Genomic DNA, 25,557 nt, shown 5'->3' on the forward strand with positions numbered 1-25,557 from the left:
ACAAATTTGGTGAATGATGGATTTTTATTAGCCCCCAAATCAAAAACAAACATTAAAACACAGACAAAATATCAGGGTAACATTGTTCAATCAATTAAACAAAATAAACAGAACTGAGCCATAAAGGAATGGAGAGATATAAATTATCAGAAATATTAAAAATATTCATCTTAATGATGCTGAACAAATAAAATGCAAATATAGTCAACTAAATAAAATCAGGAAAATGAGAACAACAAAAAGAATCATAAAAAGAAACAAATCGTGAAGCTAAAGAATATAATCAGAAATGACTGAGTTATTCTCAAACATAAGAAAAAGGACATAAAAAGCAGTTCAACATACTACAGCTAGGATAAACGCAAAAAGACCTGCAACAAGACAGATTATAAGCAAAGTTGTGAAAGTCACACACAGGAAGAGAATATTGAAAGCAGAAATAGAAAAGTGATGTGTCATCTATGAGCATGTTCCTATGATTTACTAGTGGATTAAACAACAGATAACTTGCATGCCAGAAAAGAGTTCAGTGTCATAGTGGTAAAAGAGCAAAAACTTCAGAGCAGAAATACAATATCCAGCAAAACTACCCTTCTAAATGAAGAAAACAGAATAAAAACATCAAAATAACTAGATGCTAGAAGTTTATCAGCACTAGCCCCATCCCACAAGACAAAGGGAGCTCCTTTCATTGAAAATAAGTAGATATGGGCGGTGCCTGTGGCTCAACAGAGTAGGGCACCAGCCCCATATGCCGGAAGTGGAAACCCCTGGGAAAGATGTGTAAGTATCTAAGTAAAATTCTACAGTACTAAAATGATGGTGCAGAAGACACTTTTAACCAAGCTCTAAAATTTGAAGACAAAAAGAGAAAAATGATACTGTGTGTTAATTGGTATACAATAAAAGATAAATTGATGATATAAATAACTAAGTGGATAGCAGATGAAATGAGGAATAATTTTTATAAGCAACTAAAGTTAATTTGAGATTTACCAATTTATAATCTATTGTAACTATGCTAAGTTTTGTGTAATTGCCATCATAAAGACAATAAAAATACATACCTAGTGATACACTAAAATAATACAAGAGCCAAAGCATGTAACTATGAAAATCAATGAGACACAGAAAAGAAGAGGAAGGAAGGGGCAAAACTGTTACAAGAATAAAATACACAATAAAATGGTCATAGTGAGTCCTTCCTTTCAGACTATATAAACATTCACGGACTAAACTTCACAACTGAGTATTACAAAGATAGAGATTTAAAGAAATAACCAACAAGATCCTATTATATATTGTCTACAAGACACGTGCTTAGACAAAGAACAAAAATGGACAAAAGTGGCAAGAACAACAACAAAAAAGATACTGCATGCATATATTGAAGTCACAATCAGGCACACTGTATTTTGTGGCAAACTTGTTCTATTTTATACAATATATTTTAAGTCAAAACTGTCATAAAAGACACAGAAAGATATTAACAAAACGATTCGCTCACTTGCAAACTATATTTATGTTTTCTATATATGTAACACATAAAATAGTATACATATCCATTTGAGTGTAAGGGGTGCATGATATGTGTATGTGTAAAATTGGGGTTGCCAAATATATAAAGCAAACATTGACAGAAATGAAGAAATATACAACAATATAATAATGGTAGGATACTTCAATACCCCACTTTTGATAACTCAAGATATAATATTAATAAAGGACCAGATACTTTGAAAGCACTATAAAACATTAAAACAATATAGCTCATAAAATACTCTCCCAGATAGAACACATTTTAAGCTAAAAAACAAACAAATGAAAAAAAAAAAAAACAGCTCGGTGCTTGTAGCTCAGTGGCTAGGGCACCAGCCACATACACTGGAGCTGGTGGGTTTGAACCCAGCCTGGGCCTGCCAAACAACAATGACAACTGCAACCAAAAAATAGCCGGGTGTTGTGGCTGTCACCTGTAGTCCCAGCTACTCAGGAGGCGGAGGCAAGAGAATAGCTTAAGCCCAAGAGTTGGAGGTTGCTGTGAGCTGTGACACCACAGCACACTACCCAGGGCCACATAGTGAAACTTTGTCTCAAAAAAAAAAAAAAAAACTATAAATTTTTAAAAGTTAAAATCTTAAACTGTTGTTTCTAACAGAAATGGAATGAAACTAGAAATCAATAACAGAAGGAAAACCAGAAAACCCACAAATAAATATTAAATGACAAACTCTTAAGCATGCTCTTCTTCAAGGATTTGAAAACTTGGTATTGTGAAGATGTCTATACTGCCCCCAATGATCCACAGATTTAAAGCAATCTCTTTAAAATTATCAACGTCAGCCCAGGGCAGTGGCTTACACCTGTAACCCTAGCACTCCGGGAGGCTGATGTGGGAGGACTACTTGAACTAAGGAGCTCTAAACCAGCCTGAGCAAGAGGGAGACCCCGTCTCTACCCAAAACTGAAAAATTAGCTGTGCATCATGGCGGGTGCCTATAGTCCCAGCTACTCAGGAGGCTGAGGCAGAAGGATCACTTAAACATAGGAGTTTGAGGTTACTGTGAGTTAGGCTGATGCCATGGTACTCTAGTCTGAGCAACAGAGAGAGACTCTGTCTTCAAAAAATAAAATAATCAATGTCATAAGCAAACAAATAAGAAAAAGCAATCTGAAAATCATATGGAATGCCAAACTAACATGAAGAGCCCAACACTTTCTACTATCAAGACGGGCTACAAAGGTACAGTAATCAAAGTAGTTTGCTACTGGCATAAAGACAGACAACTAGACCAATGAGAAAAAATGTAGGACATAAATCCCTCACATAAATGGTCAAATGAAGAGTTATTTCTACATCCATATTTATTGCATTATTCACAAAAGCCAACAGGTGAAAACAACTCAAACATACCTCACAAAATAAAGAGATAAATATAATTTGTGATACAAAAATAAAGGAGTATTACTGAGCTTTTAAAAAGCGGGAAATCTTCTAACATCTACAAAAAAGATAAATCTTGACATTGTAATAAATGAACTCAATGGCCCACCCAAAAAAGATACTTCATGACTATGCCTGAATAAAATACATAAAGTTGCTCCATTTTTAAAAACAAAAGAAAAGCAGAAGTGTTGGTAAAGGACCAGACAATGAGGAAAAGACGTATTTGTTTCATGTATATTGAATTTTAGCTTTGCGGGGGAAAAATGTTCTAGAGATATAAATTAAACAACAATGTCAATATACTTAATATGACCAAACTGTGAAAGTAAAATATTTAGTATTATAAATTTAATGTTTTTACAATGAAAAATACCAAAAATAGAGTTTTGAAGCTTTTCTAAAATTATCTTCAAATTACACAAATGTTTCACACAAATATAGTATCTATTACCCAATGAATACATTAAGATCATTTTCATGACTATTTGCCTAGACAGGATAAAATAACCATTGACCTCCAACCAAGAAAAAAAATGTATACATTAACAAAAAATGTACTATGCATAATATTTATAGAGGCAATCAAACAAAAGGAAAATTATGCTGGCAATAGATACGTGGCTGATTTGTATATGACTTGGCTCACAATGTCTTAAACTATATAGTTAATATTGTCATATGAAGCTTATAATATATAAGTAAAAACTAAAAACTTAGTTGACCAATGTGAAGTGATCTACTTTAAAAAATGAAGCAAAACTATAAAATTACAAAAAGAATTTTTAAAACTTCATAAGAATCCTAAAAATAACTACTGAAGAATTCTAGAAAACCAATTTTCAAAGATAACTGGGCACCCATTATGACCGACAAGGTCTACTTTAAAAAATGAAGCAAAACTATAAAATGACAAAAAAATTTTAAAAACTTTATAAGAATTCTAAAAATAATTACCTAAGAATTCTAGAAAACTGTAATTTTCAAAGATAACTGGGCACCCATTATGAGCACGGATTTTCAATAATTAGCATACTGTCATGAGAAACAAAGACCAACATTACATAATGATAAATTGAATCTATTTACCAGAAATCTATAACAGCAAAATACTTTAAAAATATCTAATACATTTATATGTGTAAAATACATACATATATAGTTCATATATGCTATATAATGCAGATGACACAAAAAGTGTATAAATATTTTAAAAAGAAAAATATGTATTAAAATTATAATACTCAAGTCAAAAGTGACTTCTGAAATTATAAGAGATACAACATACAAGATAATGTCATTCGTATACATTATTACAATCTTAATACAGTTTTTTCCTTGCTTAAAATGTGTATAATTTTGTTGGCACCCTCTGAATATACTGTATAATATACACATTACATTTATATGTAACATCAGGGATTCTAATTATATGAGACAACTATTGACAGAGGTGAAGCAAGAAATACACAGCAACACTCTTTACTTTAAAACCCCACTTTCAAAAATAAATAGAAGATCAATAAGAAAATAGAAAACTTAAATAACATTATACACCAATTAGCCTCAATAGAAGTGTATATAACTCTCCAGTTAAAAGTAACAAAATAGACAGAGGGGACAACCTTCTATTGGTGATCACCGGAGAGCATGTTATAACACAAGATGGGTAGAGATAGTATTACAGGGGTAACACTGAATCCATTCTAATTCAACCTTTAAGTTATTTCAGATGCAATGATTGGTGCAGCAAGATGCTAGATGCTAAAAGTTTACAGACCAGGATTGTTCAGCTGAGCTCTCCTAGTATAACTGAAGAAAAAGAGAGAAACCAGCCATACCTGGTGCAGAGATCTTACCCAGAGTTGCAGCTCAGGGAGCAGAGTGAGACAGTGGTGAGCAGGATACAGCATGTGATCTAGAGTGGTGGAAATCTGAGTCATTAGGCAAGTGATTGCAAGCTGCTGGGATTGGCCAGCCCTACCACAGAAGTCTGGGATGGGAGGAAGCCTTTCCGGAGTTTTCAGTTTTGCAGGGAAGCTGTTTGCTGAGTGGAAAGCTTGGAAGAGTGGGCAGACTTGAACAGTATACAGCAACCAGATTTGAATACCAGCTGGAATGGATTTGCCATCAGTTTGGTGGCCGGCAAGGCAGCCATACTGGGAAGAGCTCAGCAGCCAGGGGTTGCCATTTTGGGAAGGTCATGAGAAGGTCTTAGCAGGGGTCTAAAGCATGGCTATCTTAATTACACCTGCCAGGATCAGAACTCCACCCTTGGGTCAGGCTAAGAGACTCCCACATCCATGGGAACTGGTGTCAGGGGCACTGTAATACCTGTCACTGAAGTATTCTGGAGAGGTTTAAGACCCCAACCTGGCAGGGTCTGAATGCTGAGGAAACAATCAGGTGATCACCAAGGGCAACTAAGTTAGGAGTAAGGACCATAGATGTTGCAGGCTGTGTTCTCCATATCCTAAAAAACAAACAAAAACAACATAGCATCACTTGGTGATATATTGCAATATATATATTCCTACTAAAGTTGGTTCCTTCCACTATATATATAATATACACACACATACATATATATAATTTTTAAAATAATTTTTAATTTTTTTAATTTTAAAATTCTTTTCTTCTTCTATATTGCTGAGATTGCTACTGTTTTGGCTATTTGAGCTTCTTTGTTTTCTTTTTACTAATTTGTTTGGTTTGTTCTATTCTTAACTTCCAATTTTACTTTTATCAAGAACAAGCACTCCTGTATTTTTGGTCACTTCAGAGGAAGAGTTTGGCTTTGCTCAGTCTGGAAAGGAGCTCCTGAATTCGAGGAACCAACTGAGCCCAGATCCTCAGAATCCTTGAATTACAGGCATGGCCTTAACACTGTGCCGATCAATATAATTTCTTCTATCACTTTCATTGTCTTTTCCTGTCCTCATCCTCAAATGTTCTTCAATGCTTTTCTTTCATTCCCTTCCCTTTTTTTTCTCTTTTCTTTTGCTCTTTCCTTCCTTCTGTTTCTTTCTTTCTCTTCCTCTTGTTCTCCCTGCTTGCACTTTACCCTTCTCTTCCTTTTGACCTTATCCCAAGAGGCCACTTCAAGACCTAAGCTCTAAGACAAGCTAATATGAAACAAAGGAGAAAGCAAGGATTAAAGAGGACAAGGAGTTGAACAAGAAGAAAGAACACATGAGGAGGAACAAACAGAAAAATTCGGGCAACATGAAAAACCAAAACAGAACAACTCCCCAAAAGGACCATGAGGCAGCTACCACAGAAGACTCCATCTATAAAGAATTAATTAGACAGAAAAAAAATTTAAAATATGGATGATGAAGACAATAAAGGTAATGGCCAAGAAAATGGAAAGATAGAACCAAAAGTCAGACAAGAGATGCATAATATAGGAAGGATATGGTAGAGCTTAAGGAAATGAAGGAGATAATCAGGGAATGTATAGATTCAGTAGAAAGTATCAAAAACAGATTAGACCATGGAGAAGAAAGAATATCAGAGCTAGAGAATAAAGTTTTGGAGTTAACCCAGGTAGTTAAAAAGGCAGATAAGAAGAGAGAGAAAGCAGAACACTCACTGAGAGAACTATGAGACTCCATGAAGAGTTCAAACATAGGAATAAAAGGAATCCCTGAAAAGGAAGAAGATTATCCCAAAGGAGCAAAAGCCCTACTAGAGACCATCACAAATGAAAACTTTCCAAGTTTTACCAAAAATCCCAACACACTCCTTTGAGATGGATAGGGAACCCTGTGTCATCTCAACTCAAACAGAGCTTTGCCAAGACACATTGTAATTAACTTGGCCAAAAACAAGTAGAAAGAAAAAATTCTGCTAACAGCCAGGAGTGTCAACTGACCTATAGAGACACAACTATTAGTATGACACCAGACTTTTCAACTGAACCTTTTCAAGCCAGAAAAGAATGGTCATCATTTTTAACATTCTCAAACAAAATAATTTTCAGCCCAGAATTCTGTATCCTGCTAAACTAAGCTTCAAAATTGATGGAGAAATCAAATCATTTGCAGATATACGAAGACTGAGGAAATTCACAAGACCAGCTCTACAAGAAATACATAGACCTATTCTCAACACTGACCATCACAATAGACCACCAGCAAAGTAAACATCCAGAAGCTAAAGGTCAAAACTTAGCTTCCACAATGGCACAAAGGATAAAACTACACAATGGACTTTCACAAAATAAGATGAATAGAACTCCACCACACTTATCAATTCTCTCAATAAATGTCAATGGACTGAACTGACCACTGATGAGACACCAGCTGGCTGATTGGATAAAAAAAGCACAAGCCAGGGCAGCGCCTGTGGCTCAAAGGGGTTGGGTGCTGGCCCCATAAGCCAGAGGTAGCAGGTTCAAACCCAGCCCCAGCCAGAAACTGCAAAAAAAAAAAAAAAAAAAAAAAAAAAACGAAAAAAAAACCCACAAGCCTTCCATATGCTCTCCAGAAGAATACCTAGCTTTGAAAGACAAATCAAGACTCAGGGTTAAGGATGGAAAACAGTATTTCAAGCAAATGGAAATGAGAAGAAAGGAGGGGTTGCAATCTTATCTGCAAGTACCTGCCCTACAGGTGCAAGGCACCAGGCAATGAAGTCTATTTATGAGTAAAATAGGATTCATAACTATCCAAGCCTCTAGTGATAAGCCCACATTAAAGGCAGATCTCACTGTATGCCCAGCAGCAGTCTTTGTGACCTAGTGCTTCCATGAGCCTCAGTCATAAAGAAGGGAAGCTGGACAGATGTGGTATCATGGCCTGTAATCCTAGCACTCTGGGAGGCTGAGGCAGGTGAACTGATTGGGCTCAGGAATTCAAGACCAGCCTGAGCAAGAGCAAGACCCCATCTCTACTCAAAGAAGAAAAATTACCTGGGCCTTGTGGCAGGTGCACATAGTCCCAGCTACTTGGTAGGCTGAGGCAAGAGGATCTCTTGAGCCCAAGAGTTTGATGTTGCTGTGATCTATGACACCACAGCACACAAACCAGGGTGACAGAGTGAGACTGTTTCAAAAAGGAAGAAAAAAAAGCTTTACCTGCTGAAATTGGCTTATGAAAAGTAGAAGAGGTGTTTCCTCCTTTAAATGCATAGACAACAATGCAATGTTATATTATGCCCATTTTCATTACTCCTATTTTAATATAGCATTGGTAATCACAGGAAGAACTATTATATGTGGAAAAAAAGCTGTCCAAATAGAAAAAGAGTAAAATTATCACTGTTTGTAGTTAACATAATCTTATACATAGAAAATCATAAATACTACACCAAAACTGTTTAAACTGAAATATGCACCCAGTGAGAATATTCAATTAACAAATATCAGTGAATCCACACATTAAACAAGCTAATGAAAATCTCATGTATAATATCAAAATATTGTTAGCAATAAATTTAACCAAAAAAGTGAAAAATCTTTACCCTGAAAAAAAATATTGATGAAACTTAAGACACAAATATAAAAATGTCTCATGTTTATAGATCAGCAAAAATAACTACTGTTTAAGTGCCATATAGTCCAAAGTGATCTACAGATTTAGTGAACTCCCTATAAAAATTCCAATGGCATTTTTCACAAAAGTTAAAAAAAAAAATCCTAAAATTTTTATGGAGCTACAATGGACTTTGAATAGCCAAAGTAATTTTGAGGAAAAACAAAGCTGAAAGCATCATACTTTCTCATTTCAAACTATCTTTCAAAATTGTAGTAATAAAAGCAAAATGACATATACATTAAAAATGACACAACTACCAATGAAACAAAATAAAGCCCGGAAATCAACCCACACGTACAAGGTCAACTAGTCTTTGAGAGAGACAAGAATAACACAATGCAGAAAATATATTCTCTTCAATAATTACGTTAGGAAAAATGGACATCCATAAGCAAGATAACAATATTAAAACATTTTTTTAACACCATCTATGAAAATTAACTCAAAATTAACACTGTGGCTGGGTGTAGTGGCTCACACCCTGTAATCCTAGCACACTGGGAGGCTCAGGCAGGAGGATCACTTGAGCTCAGGAGTTCAAGACCAGCCTGAACAAGAATGAGACAGAGTCTCAGTCTTGAAAATTAAGTGGCTGCTGTGGCAGGCACCTATAGTCCCAACTATTGGGAGGCTGAGGAAGGAGGATTGCTTAAACCCAGGAGTTTGAGGTTTCTGTAAGATAGGCTGATGCCAAGGCACTCTAGCCTGGGCAGCAGAGCGAGACTCTGTCACGAAGAAAAAGAAAAAAAAAAAAAAAAGACACAGGCTAGGCATCCATAGCACAGTGGTTACAGCACCAGCCACATGCACTGAGGCTGGTGGGTTCGAACACGGCCCAGGCTAGCTAAACAACAACTGCGACAACAAGAAGTAGCCAGGCGTTGTGGCGGGTACCTGTAGTCCCAGCTACTTGGGAGGCTGAGGCAAGAAAATCACTTAAGCCCAAGAGTTTGAGGTTGCTGTGAGTTGTGAGGCCACAGCACTCTGAGAGTGACATAGTGATGCTCTGTCTCAAAAAAATAAAAATAAAAAAAAAAGACACAATTGGTTTAAGATACAATTCTTAAAAATCTTAAAACATATGAAAAAACCTTTCCAATACTAATGTTGGTAATGCAGTTTTTGAATACAACACCAAAAGTATAAAAACAAAAGCAAATAACAAGTTGGACTGCATAAAATTAGTAATTTTCTGCACAGAAAAAAATGAAATAAGTATTATAGGGTGGGAGAAAAAATTTGCAAACCATACTTGTATATTGTCTGATAATATCCAAATTATATAAGAAACATAAGAGACAAAAATAATAAATAACCAATTGAAAAATGGACATAAGACTGAATAGTTATTCTCCCAATGAACACATACATATAAGTGGCCAATAGGTATATAAATGGTGATCAACATCACCAATTATTAAGGAATTACAAATCAAAATCATGATGAGATAGCACTTCATTCATACCTATGAAGATAGCTAATATCAAAAAGAAGAGATAGTAAGTTCTGACAAGGATGTGAAGAAAAAGAAATCCTGTACACTGCTGGTGAGTTGTAAATTGGTAGATACATTGTGAAACCAGAATGAAGAATCTATAAACAATAAAAATAGAACTATCATACAATTCACCAATCCCACTTCTGGGTATATAAACAAAGGAAATAAAATCAGTATCTCAAATATATGTACTTCCATGTTCATTGCAGCACTATTCACAATTGCCAAGAAATGAAAACAACCTAAATGTTTGTGAATGCTGAATGAAGAAAAAAATGGGGGCCAGGTTCAGTGGCTCATGCCTGTAATCCTAGGACTCTCAGAGGCTGAGGTGGGTAGCCTGCTTGAGCTCAGGAGTTCGAGAGCAAGAGTGAAGCTCCTGTCTCTAAAAATAGCCAGGCGTTGTGGTGGGCACCTGTAGTCCCAGTTATTTTGCTCAGGAGGCTGAGGGAAAAGAATTGCTTGAGCCCAGGAGTTTGAGGTTGCTGTGAGCTAAGATACCACAGCACTCTACCAAGGGTGACAAAATGATACTATCTCAAAAAAAAAAAAAAAAAAGGAAGGAAGGAAAAGAATATGAATACACAATAGAATATTATTTATTTATAAAAAATGTTATTCAATCATTTCAATAATGTAATGTAATATCCCTCAGGGATATTATGAGGGATATTATGCAGGTACAGAAAAAATATATATCTATACTGCAGGATCTCACGGGAAAGGTTGGGAGGGAGGAAAACAAGATTGTATTTATTGAAGCAGAAAGTACAAAGGTGGTTGCCAGGACCTGAGGTGGGAAGAAATTGGAAGATGTTATTCAAAGGGTATAAACTTTAATGAATAATTTGTGCGGACCTAATGTATAGCCTTGTGACTAGAGTTAATAATACTGTTTTGTGACTTAAAATTTGTTGAGAGTAGATCTTAAGTGTTCTCACTACCAAAAAAAAAGTAACTCTGAGTTGATACATTCATTAAATTGATTGTATTAATCATTTCACAATGTATACACATGCCATGTCACACTACAAAAATTATATACTTAACAAAACTTATTCATGAAGAAAATCCATGTCACTCACACACACACACACACATACATATACACCCATCTATGTATGAATGGCTATACTGATATAAGTATACACACACCTATAGTATACAGGCATAGGTGAATGATACAGTCCCTGTAAGCTTCATACAAAACAAGAGAAAATTACAATAGTTATTAAAAAAATAAAGTAACAAGTGGGAGTTCAATATATGCTCAGCAATGTTCCAAGCTGCCCAGTGACATAATATATTTAAGAAATGTAGAGAAGAGATACATTAACTATATAAAGTTGAGGAATTGGGGCATATAGAGTTTAAATTATTATTATTTTTTTATTTATTTTTTTTTGAGATAGAGCCTCATTTTATTGCCCTTGGTAGAGAGTGGTGGTGTCATAGTTCACAGCAACCTCAAACTCTTGGGCTCAAGTGATTCCCTTGCCTGAGCCTCCTAAGTAACTGGGACTATAACAGCACAACACCTGGCTATATTTTAGAGACAAGGTCTTGCTCTTGCTCAGGCTAGTCTCAAACTCCTGAGCTGGATCAGTCCATCCGCCTCAGCCTCCCAGAGTGCTGGGATTACAGACATGAGCCACTGCGCCCAGCCTGAATTTAAATTATTAATCAGAGCTCACACTAAAAACAATTTTGAAGTAAAATAACATTAGATTTTATTGTATTTTTGGAGATACTCAGTGTTCTGATAATATTACTATGTATGAATTTCTGTAGAATCGTATTAAGTATGTCCATAGGATAAAAAAAAAAAAACATACGGCAGAAAACATAAAACATCTACTTGGGGGTGATCCTAAGTCTTCTGAATCAAATACCAATTATCACCACTACGCTCACACATTTTATATATGATGCAAAAAGAAATTTAAAATGGTTTAACATAGAATTCCTCAAAAATACACATATATTCCCATGTCGTGTAAATGGGAGAGCAGTCAGATCCTGCAGGCCCTTTTAAGCCATGAAGAGGACTTAGGTTTTCAGTGTAACTAACTTCAAAAGAAGGTCACTGTAGGGGAAGTTAACACCTTAGATAACTCAAGAAAAAGGGACAGAGATGTCCCTGTGCCACCCTGAGAGAAAGAAACCCAGGCTTCTCAGAAACCATTAACATTGTAGCAGAGTCTCCCAAACTACATTTTAAGGTCTGGCTTCCTCCTTGACCTTTGTACCTTTCATCTGCATCCTCTGCCTCCCACCTAACTAAGTATTCTGCAACTCTCTCATGTCTTTTCACATTCCAGGGCTCTTTCCTTTGCTCCAGACAGGTGATCAGGTCGGGTTTAGAGGCTGTAAGACCTGTTTTATTAAAAAAAAAAAAAAAGTAGCATGACCCTTGCTGGAATTCTGCCATTACCAACCTAGTACTATGCTCAGTAGAGAAGAAAAAATATTGCACAATATTTTAGGAAATTAATCCTGAAGAATCATTTCCTGATAAACTTTAGAATATTTAGGAAGTACTTAAAATCCTTAGATCTATTATCTAGTACTAGAGAATCAAAAATTAATGGTGGAAATTGGATTGTAAAGTGTGGACAATATTTTATGCTACTAAATTTCTGGGATTACCACTAATTTACAGTGAAGGATACAAATCAACTCAAGAAAAGGATGAGACTGGGCGGTGGGCGGTGCCTGTGGCTCAAAGGAGTAGGCACCAGCCCCATATGCCGGAGGTAGGTGGCGGGTTCAAACCCAGCCCCGACCAAAAACTGCAAAAAAAAAAAAAAAAGAAGAAGAGGGTGAGACTAATGTCAAGATAAAAATATCATGAAGATATTTTTCTATACCAACTAATACCCCAGTTTCTCTTAGAAAAGAGCAATCGAAACTCACTTCTATAAAGCAGAAACCTCCTAGAAAACATTCTACAAAGGAAGGATATGAAATACTTAGTATAGAATAGAAATTGTATATTGAAGTTATCCTCACCTAGGGAGGCCAGGTTTCTGTAGTTCTCTAACATCACATCCCTATACAAATTCCACCAAGCAGGGTCCAGGCATGCCCACTCTTCTGGAGAAAATTCTATGGTCACATCTCTGAATGTCAACAGTTCCTAAAAGAAAAGCGTATGTTTACAAAGTGGCCACAGGAAGAGTTCCTAATTTGACTCACAGTGAAATGAAAAAGGGAAGAATACTAGTTCCTACTCATATGAGTGACTGGAATTACTTAAAAAGATAATTTTTAACATGGAAATATTCTCTGAATAAAGAAAATGACATAAGATCTATAAAAGTGGTATAGATACTATAGTTTTCTGGATGATACACTATAAAATTCAGGTTGCCAACATAGGCATTTACATTTTTGAGTGTATATTTACATCATCCAGAATAAGTTGTTTACATACTTCAAATTGAAAAGTCAAACTGAGTTAAATAGTATCTCTCAAACTTTAATGTGCACAACAATAAACTGGAGATGTTGTTAAAATGGAAATTTTGATTCAGGAGATCAAGGGTGAAACCTGAATTTCTAACAAGCTCAGTCAATTCAATGCTTCAGTCTCAAAGGGAACATTTTTCAAACATCCAGCAAGTGGTAGAGCCTAGCTTTGTTTTAGTTCATCTGGCCAAGAAACAAAAGTAAGAGCCTTCATTTTTCAAAGCAAGATATATGCAAAGGGGATCTAAAAAGGGAGCTTCCAGGTTAAATGTAATAGATCATGCACCTCCGTTGGTAAATCTTCATGAAATACCTATTAGTAAAGAGAAAATAACTCCATGGTGAAAAAAATCTGTCAGAGAGAACCTTAACCAAGGAAATAAACATCAACTCTAATAGGGCAAATTACTATCAGATCCCAATGCACAAAGAGAACATCACTGCTGTGATATCATTGTCCAAAGAAAAGAATTATAATCTGAATCTAATTACAAAAACTAAAAAACACTTTTATACAAAGTTCAAGCTACGGATATCTCTCGTGTTCCGTAATCTCTAAGAGTGCATTTAAATAGTCTTCCTTTAGGATCCTATACAGCAACTATCTTCTAATTATTCCAAACTTTCTGAGTTATTCTAGCCAATTAATGTCTATTTCCTTCATCCCATTCTGTGTGGAGCTTATGGAGCACCCAGACTGACCAGAAACAGTACATGTTCCTCTCCTTCACTGATATCCCAGGGACTGAACTCATCTCCAATAGGAACCTAGGGCACCCCAGAATCTGCTTCTAAGATGTTCAAAACCCACAAAGGGAATAAATTTTAATATTACAGGTCATAAATTTATGGTGAGAATAGTTCTTGGCATAAAGAAGCTCAGATGGAGAGAACAGAGAGAAGGCACTAACCCATAAGAAAAAATAATTTTTTTTCAGAGCTTAACTCTCATTAAGAAAAAAAAAATAGTTGAAACAAATTCATTTGGTAGGCGCATCAAAGGAGAAGTTTGCAGAGTCTAAACACATGACATTCCAGTAGGAAAAGTCGACACAGACCCTGACCTGGGACACAATTACTTGAGAAACAGCATTTCTTCTTTGAAATTTCTCCTTAGGTAAGATGACCTGAACAAATCATACTTACCTCTTTTTTTTTTTTTTTTGTTTGAGACAGAGTCTCACTTTCTTGCCCTCGGTAGAGTGCCATGGCCTCATAGCTCACAGCAACCTCCAACTCTTGGGCTCAAGCTATCCTCTTGCTTCAGCCTCCCAAGTAGCTGGGACTACAGGCGCCCGCCACAACCAGCTATTTTTTAGAGACAGGGTCTCGCTCTTGCTTAGGCTGCTCTTAAACTCGTGAACTCAAGCAATCCACCTCCTTGGCCTCCCAGAGTGCTAGGATTAGAGGCATAAGCCACCTCACCCAGCCTAATCCTGCATCTTGATAATAATATAAGATGACCTGAACAAATCTCACCTGCATCTTGATAATACAACATGACCTGAATAAATCTGACCTGCATCTTGATAGTATGCCTTTAAAATCATCCGCACAACCCCTTCTCTTCCTACCACCACACCCACAAGGAGGAGAACCTTGAAGTGCATTAAAAAGTCCACCCTTCCCTATGCACATCACAAAAGTCAGAAACTTAAAGAGACCAAAGTGTGTGCTGTTTCTTTCCTTCCCTCAGGTGCACTCCCTTGCCATAGTCACCGCAATTTCTGCTACAGAAATTGGGATATAAACCACACCGACCTGCTCCTACAAAATCCAAGCAGAGAAGGTCCTGTGATCCTCCTTTGGAACAAAGTCTAAACTCAAATTTCATGAGTAGGCACTCTTGTATATTTCTACTGGGAAGCCAAAATTATACAAGTAGAAAGGAATGCACAACAACATTAACCTTGGATTCTGGAAACCTGATTTATGTATGTGCAATTAATTCTACCAACATGAAAAACAGAATTTTCAATGTTATTCCCTAGGCTTTATATATCATAGCAAAATAAGGGAAAGAGCAGCTGTGTCCATTAATAAGGCACAAGTTGAATTGTCTCAAGACACTGAGACTTTAATAATCAATAAAGGGAAGCAAGGAAAGAATTGTGGTAAGGGCCTAAACTCTGAAGGAACAGGCCTAGCTACAAATAGTAATAATCAACCACTATCCCTTCATTTGCTTGAAAATAATCAACAACTATCTCCCCATTTGCTTCTTTATAATTGCTACTCTGGAGTCACATAGCTTGTGGTCATAAGATTGTTAACTTTCTCCATTAACATCACATTTTTGAAACCTAAAGGTAGTCTCTTAGATGTCTTCCAGTCACCACAATTTATGGATTGTCTGACCTACTCCAATTGTGATCTCAATCCAGAAACTGACTCAACACATAAGATGGTTTCTACATCCCTATAATTTTGGCCCAAACCTAACCAAATAGCAAACCCAACTGCCTAATTTGCCTGACAAACTATCTTTAAACACTCCATCTCCCAAATTCTCGAGGCAGGTTTGAGAAATTCCTCCCATCTCCCTGCTTAGCACTCTATGACATTAAACCCTTTCTCCATTGCAAATCCTGACTGCCTCAGCGTATGGGCTCTTAATCTATTCAATGGGCAATACAAGCTGCTTGGGCAGCAGAAAAAACCTCACATTAGAATAATTGGCAGCCATAGAGATGAAAGAGAAAGTTCTCTGTGTGCCTGTATGGAAAAATGGGTGAAGGCATATTGTGAAGTTAAAAAAAAAAAAAAAAAGAAAGAAAAAAAGCATTGTGGAGAAAAATGCTTATTGAATGCTGCTTTATGTGGAAGATAGGAATATTTGATTAAAGTGATTATGCATAATAAATTAAATTTAATAATAAAGTTAATTAAATTAAAAGGCAAACACTATTTAAGTAAAAGCCAACTAAAATGAATAAAAATAATCACATCAGGCTTGGCACCCAAAGCACAGTGGTTATGGCACCAGCCACATGCACTGAAGCTCACGGGTTTGAACCCAGAACTGGCCTGCTAAACAACAATTACAAGTGCAACAAAAAAATAGCTAGTCATTGTGGTGGGCGCCTATAGTCCCAGCTACTTAGGAGGCTGAGACAAGAGAATCGCTTAAGCCCAAGAGTTTGAGGTTGCTGTGAGCTGTGATGCCACAGTACTCCACTGAGGGCAACATAGTGAGATGGTCTCAAAAAAATAAATAAAATAATCACATCAACATAACCACAAAGAGAAAAGTTTAGCTTTTGTGACTTCAAAGTGCAGTACACTCATACTTAAACTGGTAAGATCTTTAGTGGAGTACATTCTACTTGTAACAAGCATTCAAAATGACAATTTTCAGGTTTTAGAAACTGAAGCAAATATAAAAATATAGAACTCTTTCGATATATTTCTATAACGTAGTTTTACCTGACACAAAAATTGAAACTGAACAAAAATATAAGACAACTTGAAAATAGTCAAAATAGGTACTAAAAGGTTTTTTTCCTAAAATCTTAGTAAGATTAAATTGAACCCAAAATTTTATTTAAAAAAATACATTGCATATATGTATATATTAAAATGCATATATGCTTAAAGATGTAAAATACATTGTTATATTGAGTTAAAGAGATAAAATTATTGTGATTGTGAAAAAGCATGTCTGAACAGATAACTACTCAAATATACATATACAGATATATGTGATCTGTTTAGCTATTATGTATTTATCCATAGGATGTACAACAATGCCCTTAAATGAAGGTGCCTAATAAAAGATATATTTGAAATATGTGATAAAAGTTAGATCACATTATGTCCAGAGAATTGTACATCCATTCAGAAAATATAAAATGAGGGAAACAGTTAGGCTGAGTGTTGAAGGACTGCCCCAAACAGAGACCCAATCTTTAAAGACTAAGAGTCCAAGCTAGGCTGCTGAAGAATGAGTGCGCACATGGAGAGAGAACGCAGGTATTCCAGCCATTTCGTCCTTCCAGCTAATTGCCCCGTCATGTGAACATCTGAAGCCCAAGCACAACCTAGGAAAGAAAAAGAAGTATGGAAGGGGTGGTCTCCCTAAATTGAAAGTCTGCATATTCAACTCTTTTTTGCAACAGAAGATGCTCCATATCTTTCTTTTTTTTAGTGACAGAGTCTCACTTTATCACCCTCAGTAGAGTGCTGTGGCATCACAGCTCACAGCAACCTCCAGCTCTTGGGCTTAGGTGATTCTCTTGCCTCAGCCTCCTAAGTAGCTGGGACTACAGGCGCCCACCACAACGCCCGGCTATTTTTTTGTTGCAGTTTGACCGGGACGGGTTTGAACCTGCCACCCTTGGTATCTGAGGCCAGTGCCCTACTCACTGAACCACAGGCGCCGCCCACAAGATGCTCCCTATCTACCATAGCACTTAGAAGCTGTACCTGAGAAGTTGCAAGACCTCATGAGATAACTATATTGACCTGCATTCTACAGTGTTTGCTTTGTATCCTTAAAGCTAAATAAACTGCTGTCAGGCACACCTTAGGAATCTGTCACAGCGAAAATTGAACAAACAGTGTTACTCAAAGCATGGTCTGCAGACCTGCACCAGTCTGCAAACTATTACTGGTTTGCTATGAGATAAGGATAGAAAGTCGCAATGAGTTTGGTGTTTCAGTAGCAATTTAATATGGCTAAGAAAATTTTATTGTATTTTATAGAAGCAGTGTGGTCCACAACAGATAGGGGAGAAAAAACAATTGATCTTTTCACTGAAGATAGCTTGAGAAGCATTACTTAGCACCATATATATATATATATTTTTTGAGACAGTCTCACTCTGTTGCCCAGGGTAGAGTGTGGTGGCATCAGCCTAGCTCACAGCAACATCTTGTCTCAGCCTCCCAAGTAGCTGGGACTGCAGGAGCCCACCACAATGCTTGGCTAATTTTTTCTATTTTTCAGAGAGATGGGGTCTCACTCTTACTCAGGCTGGAGCTCCCTATCTTATCCTCATATTATCTTTACCTAACAGGTAGATTTTGTTGTTTATCTTTGTTGCTCCCATTGCACTTTTTCTTCTCTCCACATTTTATCACTTCTCTAGCTTCTGTTACCATATGAATGGAATGGAAGGGAAGTAATGATAGGATATTACTTACTGGTCTTTTTCTTTTTTCTTCAAGAACAGAGTGGTTTTTTTGTTTTGTTTTAGGGTTTTGCTTTGTTTGTTTTGAGATATAGTCTCACTCTGTCATGCTGGGTAGAGTGCCATGGCATCATCACAGCTCATAGCAACCTCAAACTCTTGGGCTCAAGCAATCCTCTTGACTCAGCCTCCTGAGTAGTGGGGACTACAGGTATGCCCCACCATGCCCACTAGTTTTCTGTTTTCTTTTGTTTTTAGTATAGACAAGGTTTTGCTCAGGCTGGTCTTGAACTTCTAAGCTCATGCTATCCACCCACCTCAGCCTCCCAGAGTGTTGGGATCACAGGCATGGGCCACTGCACCCAGCCAAGAACAGAGGTTTTCTATCCAAAATGCACATTAAAATGACCTAATTTTACAAACAAACAAAAAAATCAAATGTATCTCAATTATACCTTAGTAAAGCTGTTTAATTTTTTCAAAAAAAAAAAAAGAAAAAGACATTATTGCCTCAAATCATTCAGATGATTAAAGAGAATATGGAAAAAAAAAAACCCACAAAAGCTGTGGTTAGGATTATTACCTTACAATAAAAGGAGACTATGTTCATTTGTATCTAGAAAAAAAACCCTTTTTAAGCTAGCTGCAACATACAGAAACTATTGAAAAAGCCCATAAAGTAGATGATCTAAAAAATAATCCTCTCTATGCTAGTGTAACCAGACATCGGAACAAATTTCAGTGACCTCTCTGGTTTTTACAATCCTCTCCTTTCATGTTTTAGATTCTTAAGTAGGACTTGATGACCAGAACTCTGTTAACTTTTAACTACTAAACCATGGCAGAATTTCTGCAAGACAAGAATTGAGAGTCTGAAAGGCTCTGAAAACAAGACACAGCAGAGCGGCTCACACCTGTAATCCTAGCACTCTGGGAGGCTGAGGCAGGATGACAGCTTGAGCTCAGCAGTTTGAGAACAGCCTGAGCAATAGCAAAACCCTGTCTCTACTAAAAATAGAAAAATTAGCTGGGCATCAAAGCATGGACCTGTAGTCCCAGCTATCTATGAGGCTGAGGCAGAAAGATCACTTGAACTCAAGAGTTGGAGGCTTCAGTGGGCTACAATGATACCACTGCACTCTATCCAGGGCAACAGAGACTCTGTCTCAAAAAAAGAAAGGAAACTAAAGAGCTCTGTGGAGACCTCCTAATGCCAAAACTGTCACTAACTTATTCCAATCTCTGTTCCTCATCAATTTTAATACAACCTGACCCAATGCACGTAGGCTCTTGTCAAAGAGTTTGCCCCTTTTGCAAAGTGAAAAGTGTGAATAAAAAAGCTTGCTTTTATTATTTGTAGAAAAACAAACACAGGACTCATTCTTTCCACACAATAGGCTTTATGAGCCCCAAATCTGCAAGCATATCTGGTCTAATTTTTATTTTTCACAAGACCTTTCCAACAAGCTCTGAGAAATTCTTGAAAATATACAGTCTGGTTTATGCTTTAAAAAGGACTTTCCCTATTAGTCTAAATAATGTAAAACCACATGTGATGTTTTCCCACTAACTGCAGAAAAACGTAAGCCAGAAGCATGATTTCATGGTATCATTTTCCTTTGTTTGGTAAATTTTGCAGTTATTCAGAATACTCATGAAGCTTTCAGATAAGAGCATACTAAGCCCACAATAAGCCCAGTAAGATACTAGTTAATGTAGTCTTACTTTAATATAATAAAAATATTATTTATTTTGAAAGCTTCTATGGATATTCCTAATTTAAACAATGAGTGTAGGTTAATATATAAGCCAGTTTGCAGATAAAAACTTATGTAAAAAATAATTATACTACATATAAATTCCTCCTGTAAAGAAAAGAAAATTCTCAGGACCACCCACCCACTCCCAACTTCTTACATAAAAGAAAAGCTAAAGTCTGGAGGCTGAATCATACAACTCTTCCCAAATACATAGCTATTACTAACAGTAAGCATGAGTCAGACTCCCATGGGAAAGTAAAAGCCCTCAGGTATCTACAAAGACTGCCACCAGAGATTATTCAAAAGTAAATTTTTTGCTAGCATCCCATAAACAAAGGCATACAAATTGTAACTTTGGGTCTTCAGGCTAAGTCTACTCCAAAAAGAAAGTCCAATTCCACAGTAATGTTGATTACAAGTTTATCTTACCAGGTATAGGACAAAAGGCAAGATCATTCTTCCACCTACCCAGGGATATCTACATAACTGATTCTTGTTTTACTCTTTTTCTTCAAACATTCACCTTATCCTATCCGAAATGTATATTTCCTGGGCACTGACAGAAGTCTCACAAGAATGTAACCATCTGCCTCATTCCCTCCCCCCACTTCTTTTCTGTGTGCTCCAATGGATTTTTGATGCATGCACTTGTACACATATAAGTTATATATTGTGTCTACATGTACAGTAAACATTCATACATGTATTTGTATCTTGCCTGAATGGCACCAAATTAACTTAAAGGTAAATTAGTGCTATAAATTAAATAAGCCCAAATACTTCTCAAATTCACATGACATGAGTTAACATTTTGGGAAATATGACAAGTTTAATATTATCAGTTTAATAAAACCTATGCCTTCTGACTTATCAGCAAAATATTCATATATTTAACCTTAAGGTTATTAGTTTTATGATGATTATGTAACATAGAGGAATATAAAAATGACTAAAAGAGCGCCTGTGGCTCAAGCGGCTAAGGCACCACCCACATACACCAGAGCTGGCAAGTTTGAATCCAGCCCAGGCCTGCCAAACAACAATGACAACTACAACCAAAAAAATAGCCAGGAGTTGTGGCAGGCACCTGTAGTCCCAGCTGCTTGGGAGGCTGAGGCAAGAGAATCACTTAAACCCAGAAGTTGAAGGTTGCTGTGAGCTGTGATGCCACGGACTCTACCCAGGGCAACAACTTGAGGCTCTGTCTCAAAACAAAAACAAGGCTAATAGAAAGTTCAACTTTGAGATGATAGCTAGATTTGTCTAATGTCTCATGAGATCTTATAAATGGTTAAGAATAAAATATATATGAAATAAAAGTTTATAAATGAACTTAAAACAGTCATTGTTTCATAAGATGTTTACTTAAGGCTAGAAGCAGTGAGTAACACCTGTAATCCTAGCACTCTGGGAGGCCGAGGCAGGTGGATTGCCTGAGCTCACAAGTTCGAGACCAGCCTAAGCCAGAGCGAGATCTCATCTCTCTCTCTCTCTCTCTCTCTCTTTCTCTATATATATATCTGGGCATTGTGGTGGCGCTTGTAATCCCAGCTACTCAGGAGGCTGAGGCAAGAGGATGGTGGCTTGAGCCCAAGAGTTTGAGGTTGCTGTGAGCTATGACAGCACAATATTCTACCAAGGGCAACAAAAAAGAGACTGTCTCAAAATAAAAAGATGTTTACTTAAAAAGGTTTCTCAAATATTTTTGTAACTACATCCTTAAAGAGTTTTGCTTAGCTAAGTTAAATGATGAAAATTCATTGAATATATAGGTCATTTACAAATAAAATATAATGCTAGGATATTAATTATTAAATATAAATTTAAGCATATATACTTTTGGCTATTCATGTCAGAAAAAAATAGATATTTAGATCTGTTAGTATATATGCCCTGTTTCACACTGAAAAATTATTCCATATGAAGTCAAAAATTATAAAAGCATATTCATAGGCTTGGTGCCTGTAGCTCAAGCGGTTAAGGCGCCAGCCACATACAACAGAGGTGGCAGGTTTGAATCCAGCCCAGGCCTGCCAAACAGTGACGACTACAACCAAAATAAAGCTGGGCGTTGTGGTGGGCGCATGTAGTCCCAGATACTTAGAGGCTGAGGCAAGAGAATCACTTAAGTCCAGGAGTTGGAGGTTGCTGTGAGGTGTGATGCCATGGCACTCTACTCAGGGCGACAGCTGGAGGCTCTGTCTCAAAAACAAACCAAAAAAAAAAAAAAACAAAAAAAAAGAGAATAAAGAGGTTTGTCACTCTGAGGGGCTGCACCTGTGCCCCAAAGGAGTAGGGATCCAGCCTCATATGCCAGAGGTGGCGGGTTCAAACCCAGCCCCAGCCAAAAACTGCAAAAAAAAAAAAAAAAGAAATTCGTAAATTTTAGTATGTGATTAACAGTTAAATGTTCCTGCTTCTTAGGTTTTTATTATGAATTAAAGTTACTAAAATTTCTCTTTCTTCTCTTTTCTCTCTCGTTCCCTTCCTCCTTCCTTTCTTTCTTTTCCTGTTGTTCTTTTGTCTTTTTTTTTTTAAACACTTGCTCTGAGAATAAGCACTGTTTGCCTGTGTAGCTAGTAGAGCTGATAGGTGAAATCCCCAGTGTGTGAGCCCAGGGGTACGTCATTTTATTAAAAAAAAAAAAAATTAACTGAAGTCTACATAACCAGGAACAAGTCTCACTCCATCTTCCTGGGAAGAGTGCTGTGGTGTCATACCTCTCAGCAACCTTGAACTCTTGGGCTCCACAGATCCTCTTGCCTCACCCTCCTGAGAGCTGGGGCTACAGGAGGGGTGGCAGTCTCGCTCTTGCTCAGGCTGGTCTCTATAAACTCCTGAGCTCAAGCAATCCACCCACCTTGGCCTCCCAGAATAGTAGGATTACAGGTGATAGCCACTGCACCAGGCCCTGTGACTTCTTTTTCTATGGAGCTGTTCCATGGAGGGCAAATCGGTCCTTCAATACATAGGGCTGAATGATTCTCAAAGCCCACTGAGTAGATGGTGGGGAGAAGGGAGAGATCCTAGAAATTTTCCCCTTCAAAGTCAGGTCAGCTCAGCGCCGGGGCATTTCAGTGCATACCTCTCCTATAAAAATGGAAAAGATTAGAAAAAGAGGTCAAAATATCAAAAGTAAAAAAAAGAAAGAAAAATAGTTACTAAAATTAAAATTCTAACACATGGTAACTAAAACCAGAGAAAAGAGAAACAATTCTACATAGAAAGCGTATAAAGAAAAAATGCAAGGTAAGTGTTATGACTCACATCTGTACTCCCAACATTTGGGGAGGCTGTGGCTGGAGGGTAACTTGAGGCTAGGAGTTCCAGACCAGCCTGAGCAACAGAATAAGATCTCATCTCTGCAAAAACAGAAACATTAACCAGGCATGATGGCAAACATTTGTAGGCTCATCTACTTGGGAAGCTGAAGCAAGAAGAGCCCTTGAGCTGAAGAGTTGTAAGTTGCAATGAGTTCTGATGCCATTGCACTATAGCCCAGTCAACAAAATGATACTCAGTCTCAAAAAAAAAAAAAAAGGAAAGAAAGACAGGAAAGAAAGAAAAGAAACTTACATTTGCAATTTCTCATTTATGTGAAAAAAATGTGTTTCTGGTAATGTTTATAAAAATAGATACAAAGATGTCATTTCTGGTAAAAAAATGATTTTGCCTAGTTTACAGTTATTTAAATGTTGAATTGAAAAAATGAGAAACAAATGGATAAATGGAATAGGTACAGAAAGTTAGAGAAAAAGAATGGAACAATTATAAGAGGTTATAAACAGTGTATAAAAATCTTACCCCCAATGGTCAAAACTGAGACTGGATAAATTTGCTTGTAAGGTTTTATTAAAATTACCTTTAATATTAATAATACAATAAAACAAAGGTAAAATTTGACTTTTTCACTTAAGATTTTCATCAAGTATTAATAGGACATAATAAAATGTCTTTGTTCATGTCTTAACTATGACCCTTTTAAGTCTTGGCCTATTTCTGTTAAGCAATTTCCTTCTGAGCATCACAAAGACCAAGAAACTGCTTTCACTGGTCAAATAATTCAGTCTATTTGCAACATATGTCCAATTTTTCAGCATTTCCATTGTTCATGCCACTATCAGTCTGCTGGAAAGGTGGAATATACAAATGGGGTAATAAAATCAATTGACAAAGTTTACAGAAACTTTAAATCTTCCCTTGCCCTAAGGCACTTCTGTTAGTATGTTTAATTTACGTTTTACCTCCTTAGGAAAACATCATCTTTTTCCCTTTAAAATATTAAAAGAAAGGCTCATGTACCTGAATTAAGTAGTATTCAAACCAGATATCTTTTAAAGGACATGAGAACATATAACCAAACATGTTAACAAAAGAGATTAATATTCTTATTCCTCCAGTCACTTAGGAAATAAGATAGCTTAGAGAAACTGAGAGCCACGTATCAGATAAAAAGCACAATATATCTATCATACCACAGAAACTATAAAGCACTTAAATTTCATACCTCAACAGGAAAAGCAAAAGTTATCTACCCCTTTCAGATAATAAGCAGGTCATTTAATTATCACTTCCATGATAACAAATCATTTAGAAAACAATCAGATATGAACAGTTTTGGGGCAGCCAAATCCTACCTCATAGTATTTATTTTAAATCCCAACATCCAGCAAATAAGATAGAAAACAGTTACCCATTGCTTCTCGGCCTTTTGGCTAAGATCAAGTGTAGAAAACAGTTACCCACTGCCATAAATTCTCTACCCTGCAAAAAAGAGAAATGGATGTTTTGGTGAATCTTTGTCATTCACCATTTTTTTCTATCACATTTTCTTGTGGAAATGTATTCCCTTTTCTGCAGAAAGAAAGCAAGAATTTTTCCTATTTTTTTTCCCCCTGGGTAACATTCCCAAAGCTAAGCTCTGGAATTATCTCCTTATCACCTAACTCCAGTAAGATTAGCACACATGACAAAGTCCCAAGTCCAGAGATGCTGGCATGGATTTGACGAGAAGGGAATACTTATACGCTGCTGGTGGTACTGCAAACTAATACAATCTCTATGGAAAGAAGTATGGAGAATTTGCAAAGAACTAAAAGTTGACCTTCCATTTGATCCAGCAATCCCATTACTAGGTATCTGCTAAGAAGAACAAAAATCATTTTACCACAAAGATATCTGCACCAGAATGTTTATTGCAGCTAAATTCAC

At 36.6% G+C, this 25,557-nt stretch overlaps 1 protein-coding gene and 1 non-coding gene across 2 annotated transcripts; one reads left to right on the forward strand and one right to left on the reverse strand.

The window, feature by feature from the left end:
* Positions 1-837: 837 nt before the first annotated feature.
* Positions 838-14,939, reverse strand: LOC128580944 (zinc finger protein 679-like). Its single transcript, XM_053583420.1, has 5 exons — positions 14,934-14,939; positions 12,996-13,122; positions 12,233-12,359; positions 5,359-5,417; positions 838-848 (listed from the first exon to the last, which is right to left on the reverse strand). The coding sequence occupies exons 1-5, from the start codon at positions 14,937-14,939 to the stop codon at positions 838-840; spliced, it is 330 nt and encodes a 109-aa protein (XP_053439395.1).
* Positions 14,940-25,041: 10,102 nt separating this feature from the next.
* LOC128582974 (U2 spliceosomal RNA) lies at positions 25,042-25,230 on the forward strand. The gene has a single exon (XR_008379361.1). It is a non-coding gene; the product is annotated as a U2 spliceosomal RNA (small nuclear RNA).
* Positions 25,231-25,557: the final 327 nt, after the last annotated feature.

Source organism: Nycticebus coucang, chromosome 3 (assembly GCF_027406575.1).
Source record: "Nycticebus coucang isolate mNycCou1 chromosome 3, mNycCou1.pri, whole genome shotgun sequence".
Lineage (NCBI taxonomy): Eukaryota > Metazoa > Chordata > Mammalia > Primates > Lorisidae > Nycticebus > Nycticebus coucang.